A 21,362-nucleotide genomic window follows, 5' to 3' on the forward strand; every position below is an offset into this window, starting at 1 on the left:
GAAACGACTGAAATTCCCTATACTCAAAATCCCTTTTCCTTTCTCCTCTTAGCTCATCCTTACTTTCACGTACCACACCTACAAATCTTGGACTCTTCCAGCAAACAATAGCATTCGTTCCGGGATTGAGCGCCTACTCTCTGGCTCAACCCTTCTAGTTCCTGGTTTCCCGGCAAGTGAGTGAGCGGTTTCCAGCCCCTTCAAAAGGATGCATGCAGTCCGGTGAATAAAAATGCCTTGATTCCGGTTTGCGAGATGATGGTTCCAGATTAAAGTTCTTCGGTTCCAGAGGCTATCCTGTGAGTGACTGCCGTGGGCGGCATCCATGTTTCTTCAATGAAGGCGGAATTAAAAATACGTGAACGGCGATTCCTTGTGCAAACGGAGTTAGGCCGGTTTTAAGTGTTTTCACATTTAAATTTTCAGGTGTTTTTCTTGACCATTGATTATGGACTTATTTAATGGGTAGCCAGCTTTATTTTTAGGCCGCATAGTCACTGTTTAGGACATTTTTTGTTTGTATAGAATGCCAGTGTTTTGGAGTACAGGTAAAAATATTTGATGAATGATGATTATATTATATTTTTCCTAATACTCTAATATTGTTGACATTTATTTTTGTGTTTTTATTCTTTATTATATTGTTAATAAATTGGTTAAGTTCAAAATCTTTTATTGTCTTCAATGTCTGCACAACATATCTCAGGGAGCTTTCATTGCTACTACTGCTAAATGTTTAATTTTTTTTAAAACTTTAAACTTTGCTTTAGCATCAAAAAGTTCTGAATCCCATGTTTTTCTGCAAATCCTTTGGCCTCATTGATTATCATTTTGGTTGAAACACTTATCCCAGATTTCGTCTTATCTATCACCCACATTTTTATGGCATTTTCAAGTTCAGACCAAGATGGAGCTTGGGCATCGAAGGTTATGCTTTTGTTTTTTAGCAGTTTTCAGTTGATCTTCCTGCAGTCGCCAAGTACGTATCATTTTTTCAGTAGGTGGTGGACTGAAATGCTTTGCTGCTCTGTTTCCATGCACTTTGGCGTAGTTTAACACTCCTAGTTTATACTGAATTGTATAGCTTAATCTCGTTTCGTGTAGTCATATTTTCCAGGGTATATTTTTTAAAACAAATAGTTTTAAGCACTGATAACGACACGTTTATACAGAGTAGCACCGATACCAACACGTGTGTCGGCTGAGTCAAAGAAAGTCTATGTAAAGAAGGAAAGGCTCCATAGACGTAATGTGACCGTCGAACCTGTTCGAACTTCGACATCAGCTTCGAGCTTTGGCGCTTTTTGGCGACAGATATTTCACGCATGCGCAAAATAATTGTTGCAGATTTAGAAAAAGTTATGTGTGTCTAGACCTTTATCCGGGCTAAAAATAGCATTCAGTATTGAAAATTAACCTGTGTCCTTCACGTATAAGACGCAGGTAACTTTTTTGAGACCAAATTTAGGAAAAAAAGTGCGTCTTATATGCCGTCAAATACGGTAGTGTTTCAAATTTGAGTTATGTTGGACATTACCAAGGTCCGTAGAAAGAACAGGTTAGCTCACTTGGAGTAAACAAACGTAAAGCCAGCGACTCGTTCGGCTGTGACGTCACTGAAGTTCGCTGTATCTCCTAATAGTAGTTTCGTATTTCCTTTTGAAATATTTTCTGTTTTTCATCGGAAAAGTAAAAATTCTAATATTTGGAGTTAAAACTTAACTACCTAAAATATTGTTTACTGTATAGAATAAGTTTTAATTACGAAAAGTTCCCTCAGTAATTTATTGTTTCATCAAAAATCTTCCAAACTTCCTTACAGAATTTGCTATTCAAGATTCAGCTGTTTATACCGTTACTCATTTTAGCTTCAACAGACTGAAAACCTACATTTCACAAGAACTGGAAAATATGTAGTGTAGTCAGAGCTTAAATTGTGCCGGCTCCGGTACTTTTCAGTTCATGGGATAAATGATAATTCTAGCCGGAGCGCATCGGAGCCCTACATAAGAAGGCTCCGGCACTTCTTTTATGTAATTAACGGAACTACAAATTCAGTAGAAATTTAATCTCAAAAATTTTATTTTTAGCAGCAATAAAATTATATTAAAAATCGCTTATTAAATGTTAATTTACCTCTTTACATTTTGTTGAATTATTTTAATAAATAATAATCAATCATTAATTAATGGTTAGATAATAATTAATAAATATTAATTGCTAATATTAATTAAATGATTATTTATTAATTTGATAATAATTAAATATTTAATTTTTAAATGATAAATGATTTTAATAGTCATTTTATTTATTTATTTACTCTTGTTCCTCTTTACTAACGGTCTTCCATAGGGTTCCGGCACTTCTAATTTTAGAAATTAAGCCCTGAGTGTAGCGGTATAGAAGAAATTCAAATTAAGAATATTTATTCTATAAAGCTGTACAAACTTGTCCCTAATGTTTGGAATCTAATTTGGCTGAAATTTAAATTAATTTTTTGCTAAAGCCTACTTTCGGTCCAATTGTTCTTGCAGTACTTGTTTCATTTAGAAATCTTAGTTTACTTGTGGCTTTTTTTTTTTTTTTTTTTTTTCAGATGAACTCGCATGAGCTTTTCCTGTAATATATGATTAATTTTAATAGATTAAAAAAGAAATTGCATAAAATTATAAGTCGCTAGATTCTAAAACTTGTTTGTAATTTCTTGATGTAAAGCAGCAACAAGAAACATAAACAAATGAACTATTCAAGCTATAACTGAAAGGAAGTGTAATACTTAATCAGCAGACTCTTTAAACTCAGCAGCTGCATTATGTAATTCTATATAAAAATTGAGACTTAATTTTAATTTAAATCTTAATTCTTTGAATTTTACTTTTTAGCAAAAATAAAAAAATAAAAATTTCCAAAATTATTCAGATAGAAGATGTTAACTTTTTATATAAAAAATGAGTAAAAGATATTAAAAGAATAGTTGCATATCCTCTATTATGTTTTGTTATTAATATTGTATATTTAGAATTTTATCTTTTAGGTTTCTATATTTATTTCACTTATGTATTGTATCTAATTTATAAAAATAATAACGAAATGAAACATGTAGTCATTTTCTGGATTGCCATCCTCATTTTTTATTTCAGAGAAGTAAATCCTAGATATTAATAGGTGGTGTGGTGTGTGTGATTATGGCAAAGCCTCGAGGGCTATGCGCCTGAAGGGAGGGATGCCTTCGTGGAGGACTTTCTAAGGGAAACTGGCTCGTATACTCGTTACACATGGGGAAAACCATGAAAACACCCATGCAGCCAGCCCGTTCGCGGGATTCGAACCTCGGACCGAACTACCAGTGTTTAGCGACTTTACCGCTCGGCCGCTGGTGGGCAGATATTAATAGGACTGAATGCTGTATGTGTTTGTTTTGGTATCAAAAAAATATGTTTATATAATAATTTAAATATTACATTTCATTTAGCATATTCGGTTTAACCATTCTATGAATAAAAAAAAAATTAGAGTTATCAGTTTATTTGTGGAAAAATATTATTCATACACAGATAAATGCACTCATAAAAACATTATGCAGTTTATCTTAACGTCATTTGACTGTCATCGTACTTTCTGTGAACACATGGAAAAAGGGTGAATGTTTATTTAATATGATGACCTGTGTACAATAGCCCCACAGACATAATGATTACATTCGTAGATACTAGCAAAATATAATTCTGCAGGTAAATTTATATAATTAAATGCAAAAGTCAAAATTGGTACTAAATTTTAAACACTACATTCAACAAAATCTTAGTAAATATGGATCTTAATTTTATAAATGAAATTTTGTATGAAATATATCATGGTGCACTGTATAGTAATGGAATGCAAATTTTAAAACTATAATAAGTAAAATATTTGCTTAAGTTATATTATTCATTCATAATACAAATCATAACAAATTATAAGTACAGATAGAAAATGAAATTTTATATTTTACAAGAATTTTAGCATATTTGTTTTTTAAACGTTTCTATATTCTTAAATCATACATTTCCTAAATTTTGATTGCATTTAAATGCATGCTGTGTATTACTCTGTTTTCAAATAATATGAAAGAAAAAAGCCTTAATAATTAGAAAATTAATATTGCTGAAGGAACTGCTTTACTATCTTTGCAAAATTACTGTAACTAAATTATCCAGAACTGATAGCCTTAAGTATAATAATACAACTTAATTTGCTCGCCAAATGTATTGTGGACTTCTAATATGTTGCTTTCTGTACTCTGCGATGTTGTTAGTCCTTCTTATTGCTTACATGTACCCCGTGTATTAATGATATTGTATTTCTGGCATGTACCATATTAACAGTACAATAGGCTCAAATTCTAAGTAATTGAGAAGGCCCATCAGCTGAACACTGGTGGTTTGACTTCAATTCCTGGAGAAAAGGCTGGTTGCATGACCATTTTTCCATGTGTAAAACGAGTTAATTAATGCAGTGAGCTACATACACATAATTTAAAACTATTTAAACATATTTATATGCATCTGTCACAATTCACAACAATATTCAAAACCGTTGGCATTTAAATACACCTAAAAAATGCATAGAAGTTTCTATATATATTAATGAATAAATTAATTTAAGTAACCCGAAAATTCAAAATAACTTGCATCAAATCAAAAAACACTATAAGTTTCTATACCTATGAAATAATACATTTTGCTGATTATTTTTTATTTTGCCTGCATTATTGGTGCATAATGCAATCGCGCAGTGCGTACCAACCATTATACTACATAAATTTAATTATATTTGAGAGAAAAAAAAAAAACGAATGAGTTTCTACAGTCGCGCACAAGCTTACATTCAGCTTAAATCAATACAAAAATCTATGTTGATCTGAGGAGAGAAAACTTTAGTGACGTCACAGCCAATAGACAGCGAGAACGCATTTTCGTTTGTTTACCCCAAGTGAGCTAACCTGTTATTTCTACGGACCTTGGGAAATGGCAGCTATAAGACATTTTGTGCTGTCACATCATATTTTTACATTTCTTTAAATGTACTTAGTTCCACTTTCATTGCACATTAAGCTTAGGAGATGCTTATTGCATTTATTCCAGTCTTAGATATGCACTTTACTCATGGCTGAGAGATAACATTTTATTTAGGTTTTTTTTTTTTCCCCAGATGGTTACAGAGTTGTTTACTTACGTTATTTAGATAAAACATTCCAATGTTGGTGTCGTTTCAATATTTATCTGATACCTAAATTACTCATTGTTTTTGCAAGAAATATCGCTCTTGGGGTTTTGTTTCTAGATAATCATTTGAAAATCTGTGTATTTTAATAATTACTCTCTTTTGCCAAAAAATCAAAGCACCATGAGGGAAGTGGTTGTTTTTGATGAAATTTAATATGTGTATAGCTCATACACAGCTAATAAAATGATTTAAAGAATCAAGGTCGTACCTGTTCACGGCTCACAATCACCCACTGTGTGTTCAAATTAGCAGTTGGTCGAACCAACCCTGGCGGCGATGCATGCTTGAATTCGGCGAGGCAAGGAGTGGTAGAGGTTCCTGATGTCATCCTGTGACACATTCTGCCAGGCATTCATCAGTTGTTGCTCCAGATCTGCGATATTTTGTGGTGGCCGAATCTGGCAGCCTACTATGTCCCAAACATGCTCGATTGGGGAAAGGTCTGGTGAACTTGCTGGCCAAGAAAGAGTATCAACCACACGGAGACAGTCCAAAAATATGCAAGCGGTATGTGACCTGGCATTATCTTGTTGGAAAATGGCGCCAGGATGACGTGCCATAAAGTATAATGCAACCGGCCGCAGGATGGTATCAAAGTATCATTGAGCTGTTAAAAGATGTACAGAGGATGACTAAAGATGACCTGCTGTTGTAACAAATAGCACTCCACATCATCACACAAGGGATTATGGGTGTATGCCTGATTGGGACCACTGGCCCTGTCCTCTCCAGATACGAACACAGTGGTCATCTGCTTCAAGAGTAAAGCGGGATTCATCAGTGAACACTATACGATGCCAGTCTGATGGCAGCCATAATGATCGGCTGCGACAATACTCCAGACAACTAAGCCGATTTTGTGGGGTCAAAGGCAAACATTTTAAAGGCCTATGTGAGCGTAACCCCGCCTCAGACAAGCACCGTGAGATGGTGGACAGTACCACGGGAGGTATAGATGTGGCTGTAGTGCGTTGAATAGTTGGCAATGATACCGTTGGGGCAGTTCAGGCCTGGCAAACAATCATCCTATCTTGCCTCCCATTTGTGCTCCTTGGCCTTTCAGAGCCTTCATTTCATTGGCAATTTCCTTGTAGCAACCATAGTTGCCAACATCTTTGCACAGCAGTGTCTGTACACTGCAGGTGGTGGCCTATTTCTCGGTATGACCACCTAGCTTCACGCAACCCTACAATGTGACCACTTTTGAAGTCATTTAGTTGTCTGTGAGGTCTTCGATTTTTATAGTTTGCTAATTGTGTGCTATGATCGCAGTTCCTGTTCATTTGCCTTGAAACTTTGATCATTTGCATGTTCGATCAAGATGTTTTTGCATACCAAATTTCGTCACGATCGCAAAAGTCCTTCTTGGTGCTTCGATTTTATATATATATATAAAGAGTTGTATTTAGTTCTGATCTTTTGTAATTTTACTTATAAATTCATTTTTATATTTTGAAATAATTATTTTTTATAAAGTATTTTCTATTTCATTTATATTAAATAGAAAAATCTGAAATTACTTTTAAACAGAATGCTTTAAAAGTGGTTTGATTTAATTTATAATTAGTACAATGATTTTTAAATTATAAAACATTAAAGTAACTTTTAAAACTACAGTCAAAAGTCGCTAATTCGGACACCCATAATCCGGAATGATCTATAATCCGGACCTCAAAGCTAAAAACTATCTGCGCATGCGCATAGGTATTTACCCGTGCGCGTAAGACCTTTACGACTGCGCACATGCGTGCGCGTTTTATGTATAACGGACGGTATAAGCTAAAATTATCTAATTATCTATTTCAGTTAATGTTGATGATTCCGTTGTTCCTTAATCTTCGAATTGGATCCGGCTTATTATTTTTTGCAGACTGTAAGAGCAATTTTATAAAAGTAAACTTGAACTTTCGATTATGTCAAATAGAATTTCCGATGCTGGAGCTCCCAAAGGATCTACAAAACGAAAGTATGTTTCGATGTCCATCAAACAAAAAGTGGAATTGCTGCAAAAAATGGATAAAGACATGAACAAGATGACAGGGAGGTTAGTGAAAACAAAAAAATTTCGATTGACAAGTTAGTCGGTATTCTCGGCACAGCAATTACGGGACTTGAACAGCGGAACTTTGTAACTGAACAAAAAATTATGTCTGTTTATAGAATTAAAGAGAAAGCATTATCACATAAAACGAAGCAACTTAAACAACTTACATTGAAAGAAATGTTTAATAAAGTAAACAAATAAATATTAAGCTTTTTTTTTGTAAATTTTGATACCCTTTAGATCATAATTGTTCTTTATTTCATAAATTACGGTTTCATATTTTTAATTTTAGAATTTCTGCATGCCATCTTACGAGATTCAAACTGATGATCTATAATCCGGAAAAATTGATAATCCGGAATCGCCGAAGTCCTGACGAGTCCGGATTAACGACTTTTGACTGTATTATATTTTTTAATTTTTTGCAGATAGACATCCTGATGCTGTTAACTTCTGGATGGGTGATAAAAGAGCTGTTACATCATGTAAGTATTTAATTACATTTGGTAGCAAAGCATTCATGTATGTTTCAATTTACACTATTTTGCCATTTTTTTACAGTACATAAGGACCATTATGAAAATATTTATTGTGTTGTGAAAGGTAAAAAAGAATTCATACTTCATCCTCCTACTGATGCAGCATGGATTCCTTATGGTGAGTTATATAACATAGAATTAACATTGGTTATAATATTTCTTAAAATACTAAGATGGTCCAAATTTATCTACCAAGTCAAATTTATTTTGTAACCAGTGAATATAACATTAGCATTTTTCATGCAAGGTGGTGCTTGTCCCTGTTCAAGAGAATCAATTTTTATATTTAGAATAACATTTATAGTGATAATGTCATTGCATTGGCCTATCCAAAACACTATAAAATTATAAATGAACTGTCTTATCTGATGAATGATAAAAACTCCAAAATTTTGATGAAAACATCTCAATCCATAATCTTAATCCATCTCATTTTTGGGGGTACCTAAAAAACAGAATGTAGTAAAGCAACCCATATACACTAGAGGAGCTGAATTCATCTGTTGAGTTCATCTGTTATTGATAAGGGAATGACCCTTTAAAATATTAAATGAAGTAAAAGGTATTTAAAGACTTTAGATGAAATTATAAAAGAAAAAGTATAATAATAAGAAGGAAGATTATAATACTTTTGACATGTTCATGTGTTTGTTAAGTGTGAACAAAAATTTTTGTGTTTTATAATATATATATTGACTGAAATTGAATAAAAGTTCATTATTAATTTAATGATAATATATGTTAGATAGTTAACAGTCGTATTACTGTTAGTAAAGTATGTGCATTGTTACTGCATCATTTTATAAATGCTTGATTTTTAGTGTATTGTATTTTAAATGCAGATATTGTGCGTGTCTGTGGGTGGATGGGCAGGTGTATTTAATTTATGTCTTACATGCTTTTTGTGGTTCAGAATGAAAGAGATATAGCATGTAGCAATAGTAGCAAGAACAGTATCGGCTGAGTAGGTTGTAAGACCACCTCGGACAGTGACACACAAAGCAACAGAGTCAATGAGACTATGGATGGTGTCCTCAGGAATGGCTCCGCATTTCATGCCAACCATTTCCCACAGTTCTTGTTCTGAACATGGGAATGGCAGGGTCTGCAAATAGCATCCAATCACATCCTAAATGTGTTGGATTAGTGAGAAATCTGGAGAGAACAGTGGCCAAGGAAGCATCTGTGCACCTTGCAGAGCACGTTGGCTGATGTGAGCAGTTTGTGGTCAGGCGTTATTCTGCTAATAAAGGGCATTGGGCACTCCCTGAGGAAAGGGAGTGTCACCTGCAGCAGCACATCATCCACATATCATTGGGCCATCATAGTGCCCTAAATACGAACTATAGGTGACCTAGAATCGTACGCAATTCCATCCCAAACTATGATGCCACATTGTCGCACAGTGGATCTTTCCACAGTTACTGCCGGATTGGACCTGTCTCCACATCGATGCCACACTCATATGCAGCAACTCTCATTGGAGAAACAGAAGCTTGACTAATCTGAGAACACGACCCTGTGCCATTCCATCACCCACATTGCTCGAGCCCCACACCATTGCAGATATTGCCATCTATGATGTGGGGTCAATGGCAGTCTTCTTAACAGATGCCACAAGTGCTAGTCAGTAGCCAGCAATTGGTGGCAAATGCTTCCGGTTGATATGGGAACATCCAGGGTGGTGGTAGAAATAGCTTCCAGGTGTGCTACCTCTTGTCGGCAGATGCATCTATACACATGTGCTGACATCACTCTGGCTGCACCAGCACCCCTCAAACTTGCCACAATTCCTTGTTCCAACCATCGTTGCCACAGCCGGTGCACTGTGGTCACATCTAGATATGTGTTAGCTGAGATTTGCCATATGGTCGAAACTACCCGTTCTAGTCCGATCAACATGCCCCTCGTAAAATTATCTGTTTGCTGGAACTGTCCCCATTGACAACAGCCTGGCATTCTCTATTACACATGTCCTCTGAGACTAGAACAAATTTTCTATGATGATTTCCCTAGCAGAAGTAATAGTACAAAAATTGAACATTCTGCAGGTTTCTTCTCTTGTATCTTCTTCAATATGCATTGGAGAGCTGCGCATTTCACATCATTTTCATTACTCAGTAATGTGCGTCACTCTGAAAGTTGCATAGTTTTGGGGCCACTCCATCTTGGTGTTGCATTTTCAATGTTAGGCAGTGTATTTTGTTTCCACTATTTTTTCCTTCAAAATTTTATTTTCAACTGATTGCAATTGTATATATCTTCTGTATTTATTTGCTACCATACATAGATAATTCATCCCAGACTATTGAGAGAAGTATGCCGGTAGTGATTTTTTCTAGTACAGTCAAAAGTCGTTAATTCGGACACCCATAATCCGGACCTCAAAGCTTCAAACTTTCTGCGCATGCGTCGCGTTGACGCATGCGCGTAAGGTCTTTACGGCTGAGAATATGCTTGTGCGCAAAATACGTTTACGAGTGCGCGTTTAATGTATAACGGACGGTATAAGCTAAGCTAAAATTATTTAATTATCTATTTCAGTTAATGTTGCAGATTGCGTTGTTTCTTAATCTTCGAATTGGATCCGGCTTATTATTTTTTGCAGACTGTTAGAGCAATTTTATAAAAGTAAGCTTGAACTTTCGATTATGTCAAATAGAATTTCTGATATATATTTATTAATATGTAAATGATCTACAAAGCGAAAGTATGTTTCGAAGTTCATTAAACAAAAAGTGGAATTGCTATAAAAAATGGATAAAGGCATATCCTTTGTTTATCTAAACTTTGTTTATCTTTAACGCCGCGCAATGAATTGGAAGTTGATCTGTCATCACTATCCTTATCTTCAGGGCAGATGTTTTTATTTTATTTGGCTTATAATTCCTTATTAAATGTAGTATTTCATCTCGATGTACTCCATCTTTGATATCATTTAAATCAGATTCCTCGTCATTATAATTCGCTTCCGATAGCAAAGAAAGTGACAGAGGTTATTGAAAACGAAAAAATTTCAATTGACAAATTAGTCGGTATTCTCGACACAGCAATTATAGGACTTGAACAGCGGAACTTTGTTACTGAACAAGAAATTATGTCTGTTTAAAGAATTAAAGAGAATGTATTATCACATAAAAAACGAAGCAACTTAAACAACTTACATTGAAAGAAATGTTTAATAAAGTAAACAAATAAATATTAAGCTTTTTTTTTGTAAATTTTGATACCCTTTAGATCATAATTGTTCTTTATTTCATAAATTACGGTTTCATACTTTTAATTTTAGAATTTCTGCATTCCATCTTACCAGATTTAAACTGATGATCTATAATCCGGAAAAATCGATAATCCGAAATCGCCGAAGTCCCGACGAGTCCGGATTAACGACTTTTGACTGTAATGGAGCAGGTGTTGATAAAAAGATTTTTTTATGTATATTTATTTTAAACATAGCAATAGATAACATATAAGCACCATGAAATGAGAATATAAAGTGAGATAATCGCACTGACTATGTTAAATTTTAGACCATACATTTCACATCTTTACTGCGAAAGATTCAACATTAGAAGATGAAAATCTTTGTTTTAAAAGTTAAAAAGTAACTGAAGAGTTCTTAATTTTTCCCATTAGAGGATGTTTTTATTGACTTTTCATGTACTTTCAGGGAAGAATAGTTGTCAGAGCTTCAAGTGAATGAGACTTTCCATGTCAATTTTGAGGGAGAACACCCCAGAGGGTGTCCAATGGTCTCTCATCCCCCTCCCCTACCACCAAAACACAGAAGAGGACTTTTGCTTCACCATATATTTAAAATGCCCACATGGCTCCAAATACACTTTACATTTACAAACATTCATGCCTTCTCTGGGATTAGAAAGTGGACCCTTCAGTACTGCAGTAGGCTTCCCTAACCACTATATGGTCTGGGCGGCTATTAACTTATTGACTACATGGTTATTGAATGAATGTTTGGCATCACTTCATTATAGCCGTGTTTTTTTTAAAATATTTCTTGTATCAAGATGTCAAGAAATATGCCATATAGAGAAAATTTTTAAGTTAACTGTGCACTATCCATAGTGTCTGTCAGTTCCCACTAGTTGAATAAGTAAAGTTATACACTTAATCCTTTCTTAGTTGGATATTTTTTTTCCCGAATTTCCGATCCAAAAAATGCATTTTATGGTTGAAAATTAATATATGTTATATCTTGAATTCGAAAATGCAAAACATTTTTGTCAGTAATTGTTTTTTTGCTTCACCTTTTTAGGGGTCATAACATAATATCCCATTTACTCATCTTCAGTTTTCCCAGCAATGCACCTAAAGTGTAAATTGAAAAAAATACTCTTTGATACTATATTTATAAATCTGTTCTTTTGAGATATTTAAGATAAGTAACTACATAAAAAGACCTATTAAAAAATGCATAAAAAGTATTTTAGAAAATAATTTTACTTTGCTGTGAAAACAACTTCATAATCTTTCTTGACCATCAGAGCATAAAAACAACCTTGAAATCATTTATTGCAGATTATTTTATTACTTTCTTTATCAAAAAAAATCTTAACAGTTTTTTCACTGCTCTCTGATTTACTCTGAACCCATCAGAACAACTGTTTCCCCCCCCCCATGCTACAACAACTAAAAAAAGCAAAATTACAGGAAATGCAAAACGACTATATTTTTCATTCAAAACAGTAATCTCATTGGAAAAATGAGAAGAAAGTAGGACTAGTTGCACTAACTCTTAGTAGTATTCTGAAATACAAAAACAAAAAAAAAAATAATCACAGAATATAACAAGACGTGTAAGTAGTGATGAAATTCATTTTTAGCAATGCATTTTTATTCTTCATCGCATGACACGCGACACAGACCATACGAGCACAAAACAGCTGAACATGTGACACATGACGCCACCCAAGAAGGGGTTAATGAGTCATCATCTTCATTCTATGAATAGAAGACAGCAATATACATTTATTAGCTGACTCATAAAGTTCATTATAATATTCCAAATATAGGATTTTAATAAACAAATAAGTTAATGGCAGTATAGCCTATTATAATTATTTTATTACAAAACATCCGAGATTTGTCTTCTTAAAAAGTGGTTCTTTTATGGCTGGCTTTCTAAGAATATTTATTATAGTTTGAATGTTATGCATGTGAATAGAGATGGAAAACCTCCATGTTGATGCGAGGATTAAACCTATACTACACTTACTGTCACTTGATGGTTTCTCTTCCTCATTCATTTACAAACAGAGCACCAAAGACTTTTGGAGATTTAAAGTTTAGATGTCACATCTGTTATTTGGTCAATTCAAAAATGTATGTTTATATGTATAAATGCACACAAGTATGCAGTCCAGAAAAAAGGCTATATTCACTGGAATGAACAGTCTCAAATTTTACTGATTACGTCATGCTCTAATAAGATGAACATGCTGGTCAAATGTAAGGGAATGTAGCATCTAATGGGAAACAGGAAAATTAACCTTAGCTGTGTCAAGCAAGAGAGAAGCAAATGGTCTGTTATAAAGTTGTACTGCATTATTTAATTGCCGTGAATCAGCATCCACAAATGCAATTACAATAGTTATCACTCATATATTATTGAATATAAATTAGTTATAGAATGCATTCCTTTAACAATAGCATAGCTTATGTCTGCTATAATATTTCTATTGCAATTGTTAAACATTATACTTGCTCAAAATATACCTTAACTCTTGAGGTGTTAATCCATTTGTTTTTAGACTTTGGAACATCAAAGTTATCTTCTGAGACAAAGTCTTTGAAGTTACTTGAATATCTGATTGTCTTTACCTACCCGTTTGAGGGCTCTGTATTATGCCTTCAATTTACTAACAATAGTATTTTACTATTAATGCACTAGCAGCTAATAACATGCTTCATTTTGCCTACCATAGTAGTGTGATAATCAAATTATTTTGGAGGCTATATCTGTTGATTATTTTTTCTTTATTGCAGTCCTGAATAAAAGCAGTAAATAAGGCGCATTAATTCATAGAGTAATTTTGAACAAACATGATTTTTGTAATAAATTACCCAAGCATTATCAAATATGACAGAAATTTATCTGTAACAGTGCTTATATTGAAGCTATGTATTATGTAATCAGTTTATATCCTATTCTATGTAACTGGTATTTTTTGCAGATTTTTACGTTTCTGAATCTTCATTCGTGGTAACTGATACTGTACAACTTTGCAGCTTACTATTTCTTCTATCTCCTTTTTGTTTCAATATTAAATCTGATATGTAGCTGCAGGCCCCCTTGGCACTTAATGCATACTTTTTCACTATATAAAAGTTTAATATGCTTTATGCGCATACATTATCAAGGCTCTATTTATATAAATACATATATTTTCCTGAATTAAAACATACTAATTGAACTTTCTTATTCTAGAGACATATAAAGTAGGTGCCTACAGATTTGAAAATGAAAGATGCACTATAAGGGATATGAATCAGCAGGTAATAATTTATAATTTGTTGTGTTAAAATGTTCTTCGTATTTTTCCCTTATTATTTTCATTTAATTTTAACTTACTTATGTTTCTGAACATTTTATTAATTATATGCACTTTTTAATATGCAAAATGCATAATTTGTAATGTTAGAACTGCCAAAGGTGGAAATCTGTCAATTTGATGAACTGCTATCTCTTATGTTGTTAAATATCTATCATCTGTAGTCCTGATGAAAATATTGAAAAATTGTAGCATTTTCAATTTTCCTTATAGAAAAATGTTTGACACAGTATTTCAAATTATCAGAATTGGTTTCTTTTATTAATATTTTGTGAACATTCCATTTATTAAACACTGAAACAAATTACTTGACAGTAGTATGTAAAATACTAAAATTGACATTATTTATCTACAGATGCACTGATAATTAGAATGATATATATAAATCGTGAACAATTACAATTATGTTAATCTTATTTACTGTTTGCTATTGTGTATTCTGACAAATTTTGTTTAGTATATTATCTGCTTGTAACTAAAAAACTGTTCATTTCTTTGTAATGTGGATGTTTTCTCTTCCATGCTGTTACCACTTTGAAAATCTCCAAAACATTTTTGAAAGTTTTCTTATTTTCTGTTTACAGCTGTTAGTCCAGTTATTTAAGAAATGTTTTTCTCCTCTATTTGTCTGAATTGCTTTTGTTACACCATATGTCATGTGTGTCACGTGTTTTCATGAAACTGCAATTATTATCAACACTTTTTGATAGAAAAGCTATAGTAATTTGTATTCTCTAAGAGCAATACGTATGAACACTGCACAAAAAAAAGACAGTTCTATATCTCTCGTTCAACTGGGCAAGTTGACGAAATTCAAATTGTGTTTTTCATGTCTCGAAAGCACGACTTAGGATATATATTAGATTTATATATAGCATTGTTCTAATACAAGTATTTTGACACAAAATCGGACTCTTTCTGAAATTACATACTAATTTTTTATATATTTCAATTCTACGAGTCAAATTACACTTAAATATTAAATTTGGTGAAATTTGGTGCAAAATTTATGGAGAAATTCGAAAATTTATCTTTGCGATTTTTTTAAGGTTGCACCAAGAAAAATTCACTTGCCAAACTTAACACGTTGAGCGCGGCGCTGAATTTGCTGTCCTTTCCGTTCAGCCGGCAGCGAGCTAAGCCATATTTTTGTTTAGAATGTTTCAATACGCTTCATTAAAACTAAATTTGATCACATTTCATTAAGACTATATTTATTTTGTAACTTTAATATCATCGGCCCCGCGGACCAACGGCAGCCAAACAAAAATTCCAGGGACAGTTCACTGCCGGTTCCCAGGGACTGGCGCCGCGCTCAATGTATTAATTTATAGCAACTTATTTTCCTTTCCTGTTTTTCATTGTTGACGAGCCGGGAAAAAAATCATTATTCATACTTTCAAATAATTTTAACAGTGTTAATCACATTTGGCGTTATTATTGCATATAACAAATATGCCAAATTTCAAACTCCACCAATATGTAAATTCATGTATATCTTAGAAAATTTTTAATAAAAAACACAGAACCACTCTTATATGCACCCTCAAGTTGCCAAATTTCTCGCCACACGTTTTTGGCGAGAAACTCCACTGTACTATATTACTATCTAAATTTTTTGTCTACATTTCGAACTTTAAGCCTTAATTGTCTCCAAAAACGCGATTATGTTTTGAACACACAATTTAAGCTAAAAATCCGAAACAAAAACAAAAAATTTAGATAGCAAAAACGTAAAGTTTCTAACCAAAAATATTTGACAAGAATCCATGTAAACAGCGATATGTTTTAACTTAAAAAAACATGTACGAATTGCACAATCTAGGCAGCGAAAGAATCTACGAACTACACACACATCGCTTTAATAAATTAACATAACAACAATTAATTTCAAAGAATACTATGTACACAAGGTTCTGTTTCAACTTTAAAAAACATCTACGAATTGCACAATCTAGGCACTATGCACTAATCAACAAAATAAACTAAGATAACTAAAATAAATTTCAAACAATTCAAAATAACAATAACTACAGAAATTCGTACTAAAAAACAATGAACATAACATTTTACAAAATAAGGACAAGAATAAAATGGAATGCACTTACCATGAATCAATGCTTTTTCGAACAGCAGAAATACCAGTTTCATGCCACCATGTAATCACTATCATATTTATATGACAGCCAGACACACTATCCAGAAAATTCATACTGTGGTTCACAAATAAATGTTCAAAACCTTCTTTTCCTAAATCCTTGTAAGATTTCCAGCCATCCGAAAAAATAGTTGTGCAAGGCTCAATCCACTCTTTAATACTGCATCAGCGGTTCCTTACTTCTATCATGCACAGCCACTAAAAATAATCTCCCAGACCCTCTTGTAACCACATCTCTCATTGCAACATAGGCCATTTCAAAACATGCACGACATGAACCAATGAGCAATTAAACCAATCCAGCAAAGCAGTATTCAATGTGAAAAGGGTTGCCAAACAATGCGCAATTGTACCAAAAACCAGCACAGAACACATATTGCCACATTTGTTGATCTTAGAGCACTTATAAGAGTAGAGCCAAAAAATCTCTAATTTTGTGCAGATGTGCCTAGAAATACATCTACATTAAGATGGTGTTAAAAATTTTATAGGTTCAAAATTCAAATTTTTTTCTGAAATAGTTATAAAAATTATTTAAAAGTACAGATTTTAAAAATAAATCGTAAAAAATGGGCAAATTTTATTTGGAATGAACCTAAATTTCAAAACATGAAAGGAAGAATCAAATAAGTTTAATAAGAGATGTTGGCAAATGTATACTAAATTCAATTAACATTGAGGAGCTGAAAGTTTGAGAGCTTATTTTTTTAAAATTACTTGTACGATATTAACAAAACTTGGCAGTTAGTTATAATTTGAAATGTAGAATCGAAATATGGAAAAAAATTGGCAGGTAATTTTAGACAAAATTCAATTTTGTATCAAAATACCTATATTAGAATAATAATAGATGTATATAAATCTAATACATAACCTAAGTCGTGCTTTTGAGACGAAAATGCAAGTTGAATTTCGTCAATTGCCCCAGTAGAATGGGAGATATAACAGTGTTCCTTTTCCCCCCCTTTTTTGTGGAGGGGAGAGTGCAGTGTACAAAGAAGCTTCTAAATATTTCAATTTATTAGAAACTATCATGTGTGCTTTGCAGTGTATCTGGCTAGCCCTAAGGTCCATAATTCAAAACTTGGCAAAGTTGTAGTTGATTTTTTGCGTTTCCTACTTTGGAAAACCTAATAGCCTCTACTGTAGCATCTGAACTCAAATGTGATCAATAATAACTCTTCAAGATTCAATTTAGTCAGCTGGGCCTCATGCCTGTCCCCAGTCACCTTTTAAGTCTGGGAAAGTTAACTGTTCAATTAATATAGCAATTATCAGAGTATCTGGTTTTAGACAAAAGAATAATTTCATACATTTTTCATTGCATAATTAAAATACTGTTATTTGTGCCCTGAAATCTCCTGACGAAGAATAAAACTACAATGTAGGTATTAGGATTAATATTCAGAAGCCATGCTATGCCCTTTAAACTAATCTTAAGTTTAGATGGTTTGAATGTAGCAAAGCGCATTAGAGTTGTCTGTAGGAAGGGACATGCCATTATAGAGAACTTTCAAAGAGAAATTGCTTTGCATTTTTCTTTACATTATCCATGGAAAAAACAATGTAAATTCCTATGCAGCGAGCCTCACTGTTGAAATTTGTACCTGTATGAAACTCTCAGTGATTTAATCAATTGCTCGCTGATGGTCAAATTCATAGTAAGAAAAGGTTTTTCAAACAGCCTTTTGCATATAATCTTATTTTAAAGTATGCTTTATATCTTAGTCATTAACTTTCTAAATTTTTAAGTAGTTTGAAAGCTGAATTTAGCTCTATTTTCTTATTTTGAGGCATTATATTTTAGATATGAACTTATGGCATTTGCTTATTTTATATTCTTGCTAATTCGTCATAGGAAATTTCTATTACTTTCTCCACGGTTAGTGGAATTGCATTTGAACATAAGTAGTAAAAATATGAATTTGTTTTCTGTAAAATGAACAGTTTAACTGTAGCGTTTGATGCTTGTAGTGGTCTTATATCTCTCAGTGTGTCATGGTATTTATTGCATTTTTTGGAAACTTTTATTTCCATAGTTGCAGACATTTTTAATGTAGTTTCCCTTCAGTTGGCAGAACAATTGATGTGTAAAAAAAAAAACAGTTACGTATTTTAATTCCTTTGCGAATGCATGTTGCTGAACTAAAAACCCGGCCCCAAATGTCACTAGCAGCCAGGTGATGCACCGATACATCGCCACTTGCATTCATCTTCCAGGCGGGTGTTGCATATACGCATTCTCAACATATATGTTCTTTTAGTTTTCAGACATACATGTTCTTCGGTGGCCATAGCTTAATATAAATTTCCATATAATTTATATTTCTGATTCCATATATAAATTTCTGATTTACAACTATAATACTGCAAAACCAATTTACAACATATTTCTACGATTTATTTCTCATAATTTCTCATAATTTCGTATAATTTCGTATTTCTACGATTTCTCACAATTTTTACGTAACTTGATGCATGGTTATTTCCTTGCAGCCAAAAATGCAGATTCTTGCCAGAGAGACACATTATACCAATAATGGGCTACCACTCCACATGTGGAGTAAATGTGTCTGAAAATGTTTTGTTTTAGTACATCAATCAGAGCTGTGAGTCATCTGGTATGCATCAACCCATGAGCACAAAGCAAGGTCAAGTCTGTTCATTGCATTTCCATAATTGCCAAACAATGCTAGTTTCTGTGCTTTGAGAAGTTATTAAGGGTTTGAAATCTTTATTCTCTAAAAAAAGCTAAATAATGTATATCTCAAAAATTGTATGCAGATGGCTTTCATTATATTGTTTTATTAAGGAAATATATGTTTGTGATGTATAGGGTTTGTCATTGCAATTTTTTCATTTTGCCTGATGAAGGGCCGGTATTCTTAAATGCAGAACAGCACATGCACATACTTTGGTACATATAAAATAACAGAATAACATAACTGTTTTGAAAGACTGTTTCACTTTCACTTGTCACTATCTTAGATCATGCTGCAATTTTATTTAGCAAAGTCTTCCAAGATAGTGAAATCACTGCTAAGAAATACTTATGTGTAAGAACCCAAACAACTGTATTTGTTAAAGAAATAGGTAAAAAAAAAAAATAAATCTTCATTTATTGATTGCATTAAAACAGTTTCAGTTTTCTTTCTGCATATGGCAATAACAATAAAGGTGCATTAAATTTTATTTTATTTATTTATTTGAGAGGCTTTATTATAACTGCAGAAGATTTGAGAGGCATATAGCAGAGCTGAATATTAAAACTTATAAAGAAAGTGCAATTCTGGATAAGTTTTAGCTCTTGGTACAAATAATGCACCATTAATAGTAGGTTTGAAGACTGGTGTTCCAGACAATAAAAATAAATCAGATTCAGAGATTATGAAGATTATCTGTCACCTTTTAAATTTTGCTGCTGAAAAAAAGTGAAACTTCATTACCAATACATACCAATGAATAAATTGGTGATATTTTATGTTTATTCAGGTACCTCAACCAATGGAACTCATTTTTTGTACTTTCAAAGGGAGAACGAAATGCTTCTAAAGTTAGGATAAAAGGCCTTATTAAAAGCTGTAAAATACCTAAAGTAAAGAAAATGAATATGTAGTTGCAACTTCCACTATTAAAAATAAGTGTGCTAGTATAGTTTAACCTAGAAATAAAATAATGCAGGAAACAAGACTATAACAACAAACATAACTAGACTAGAAGAGAAACACGCTAATGTGACAATCAAAATCATAAAAGCAACCTTGTATTTAGCGTAAGTATAATGAAACACTCAATCGATTTCGAGGGCAGCTAAAGGTCCCTCCTCATCAGGAGAAAGAAATACCAAGAAAGAAGAAAATAAAGGAGAAAGAGTCTATAACCACGTGCAGTGCTGATAAGGACCACGTGTTTCTGAGACTCCTTCTCCTTTATTTTCTTCCTTCTTGGTATTTCTTTCTCCTGATGAGAAGGGACCTTTAGCTGCCCTCGAAATCGATTGAGTGTTTCATTATACTTACACTAAATACAAGGTTGCTTTTACGATTTTGAACAAATATAACATTTATTAAACATATTTGTTCAGGTGTTTTATACTTACTTTAAATAATAACTAGTTATAAGTAACTTTTAATACAGCCTTAACTCTAGAAGCATTTCTTTTTCCCTTAAAAAATGGAAGAAATGAGTTAACAATAAGGTAATGTACCATAAAACAAAAGAAACTAAAGGAATGGTGGTCTGCAGCTCTGAGCAAAGCCAGTATTGTGCTTTCTAAAACAATAGCAGTACAGCAATAACAGCTTGGCTGTTTGTAATAACAGCAAGCACTTAAACCACGCAGCTTGGAATTAGCTAGAAGAAATCCACATGCCACTCCGAAAAGACACTTCACTGTCAGTTACAGCACCCATGTGGCACTTCACCAGTGTAAGAGAAATAAACAAATTTTCCTACTTGTGAGCAGTTTAATTGGCAGTTTTAAGGAGAATGTACCAAAACGTAAGTTAACCCATTAGAAGGCCATTTTTTTTTCTAGTAATGGCATGTGGGATTGAAATTAATTTAAGAAAGACTTCATTTAGCTTTTTAGATAAAATTAATTTGATTTTTCAGACCCTCCCTTTTTTGGTGGGAAGTATGTTTACCACTGCCTATTGTCTGCTATTGAAAGGTAGGATATTTTATGCTTTTTATTTCACTTAACATTTCACTACATGAAATTTATAAAAACATTGCAATCTTCAAAAGACACTTTAAATTGGATATACAGTCAAAAGTCGTTA

The 21,362-nt window shown here is 33.0% G+C and overlaps 1 protein-coding gene across 8 annotated transcripts in view; it reads left to right on the top strand.

Moving 5' to 3' along the window:
* The window catches only part of LOC118185922 (bifunctional peptidase and (3S)-lysyl hydroxylase Jmjd7-like), a 119,042-nt gene that overhangs the window by 51,542 nt on the left and 46,138 nt on the right, over nucleotides 1-21,362 (top strand). For 6 of the 8 annotated variants that reach the window (XR_015039175.1, XR_015039177.1, XR_015039176.1 and 3 more), the window contains exons 4-6: nucleotides 7,738-7,794; nucleotides 7,871-7,966; nucleotides 14,297-14,364. Coding sequence is in view for 3 of the 8 variants with exons in the window: in XM_085809738.1 (XP_085665864.1) it covers nucleotides 7,738-7,794; nucleotides 7,871-7,966; nucleotides 14,297-14,364 (221 nt within the window). In the remaining 5 variants the exon portion in view is untranslated. Of the gene's footprint in view, nucleotides 1-7,737; nucleotides 7,795-7,870; nucleotides 7,967-14,296; nucleotides 14,365-19,074; nucleotides 19,221-21,192; nucleotides 21,251-21,362 lie in introns of those variants that run through there. The other 2 variants (XM_085809739.1, XM_085809740.1) reach the window with 2 other exon arrangements.

This window comes from Stegodyphus dumicola, chromosome X2 (assembly GCF_044657685.1).
Source record: "Stegodyphus dumicola isolate Sdum_Otavi_A_Nest chromosome X2, ASM4465768v1".
Classification (NCBI taxonomy): Eukaryota; Metazoa; Arthropoda; class Arachnida; order Araneae; family Eresidae; genus Stegodyphus; species Stegodyphus dumicola.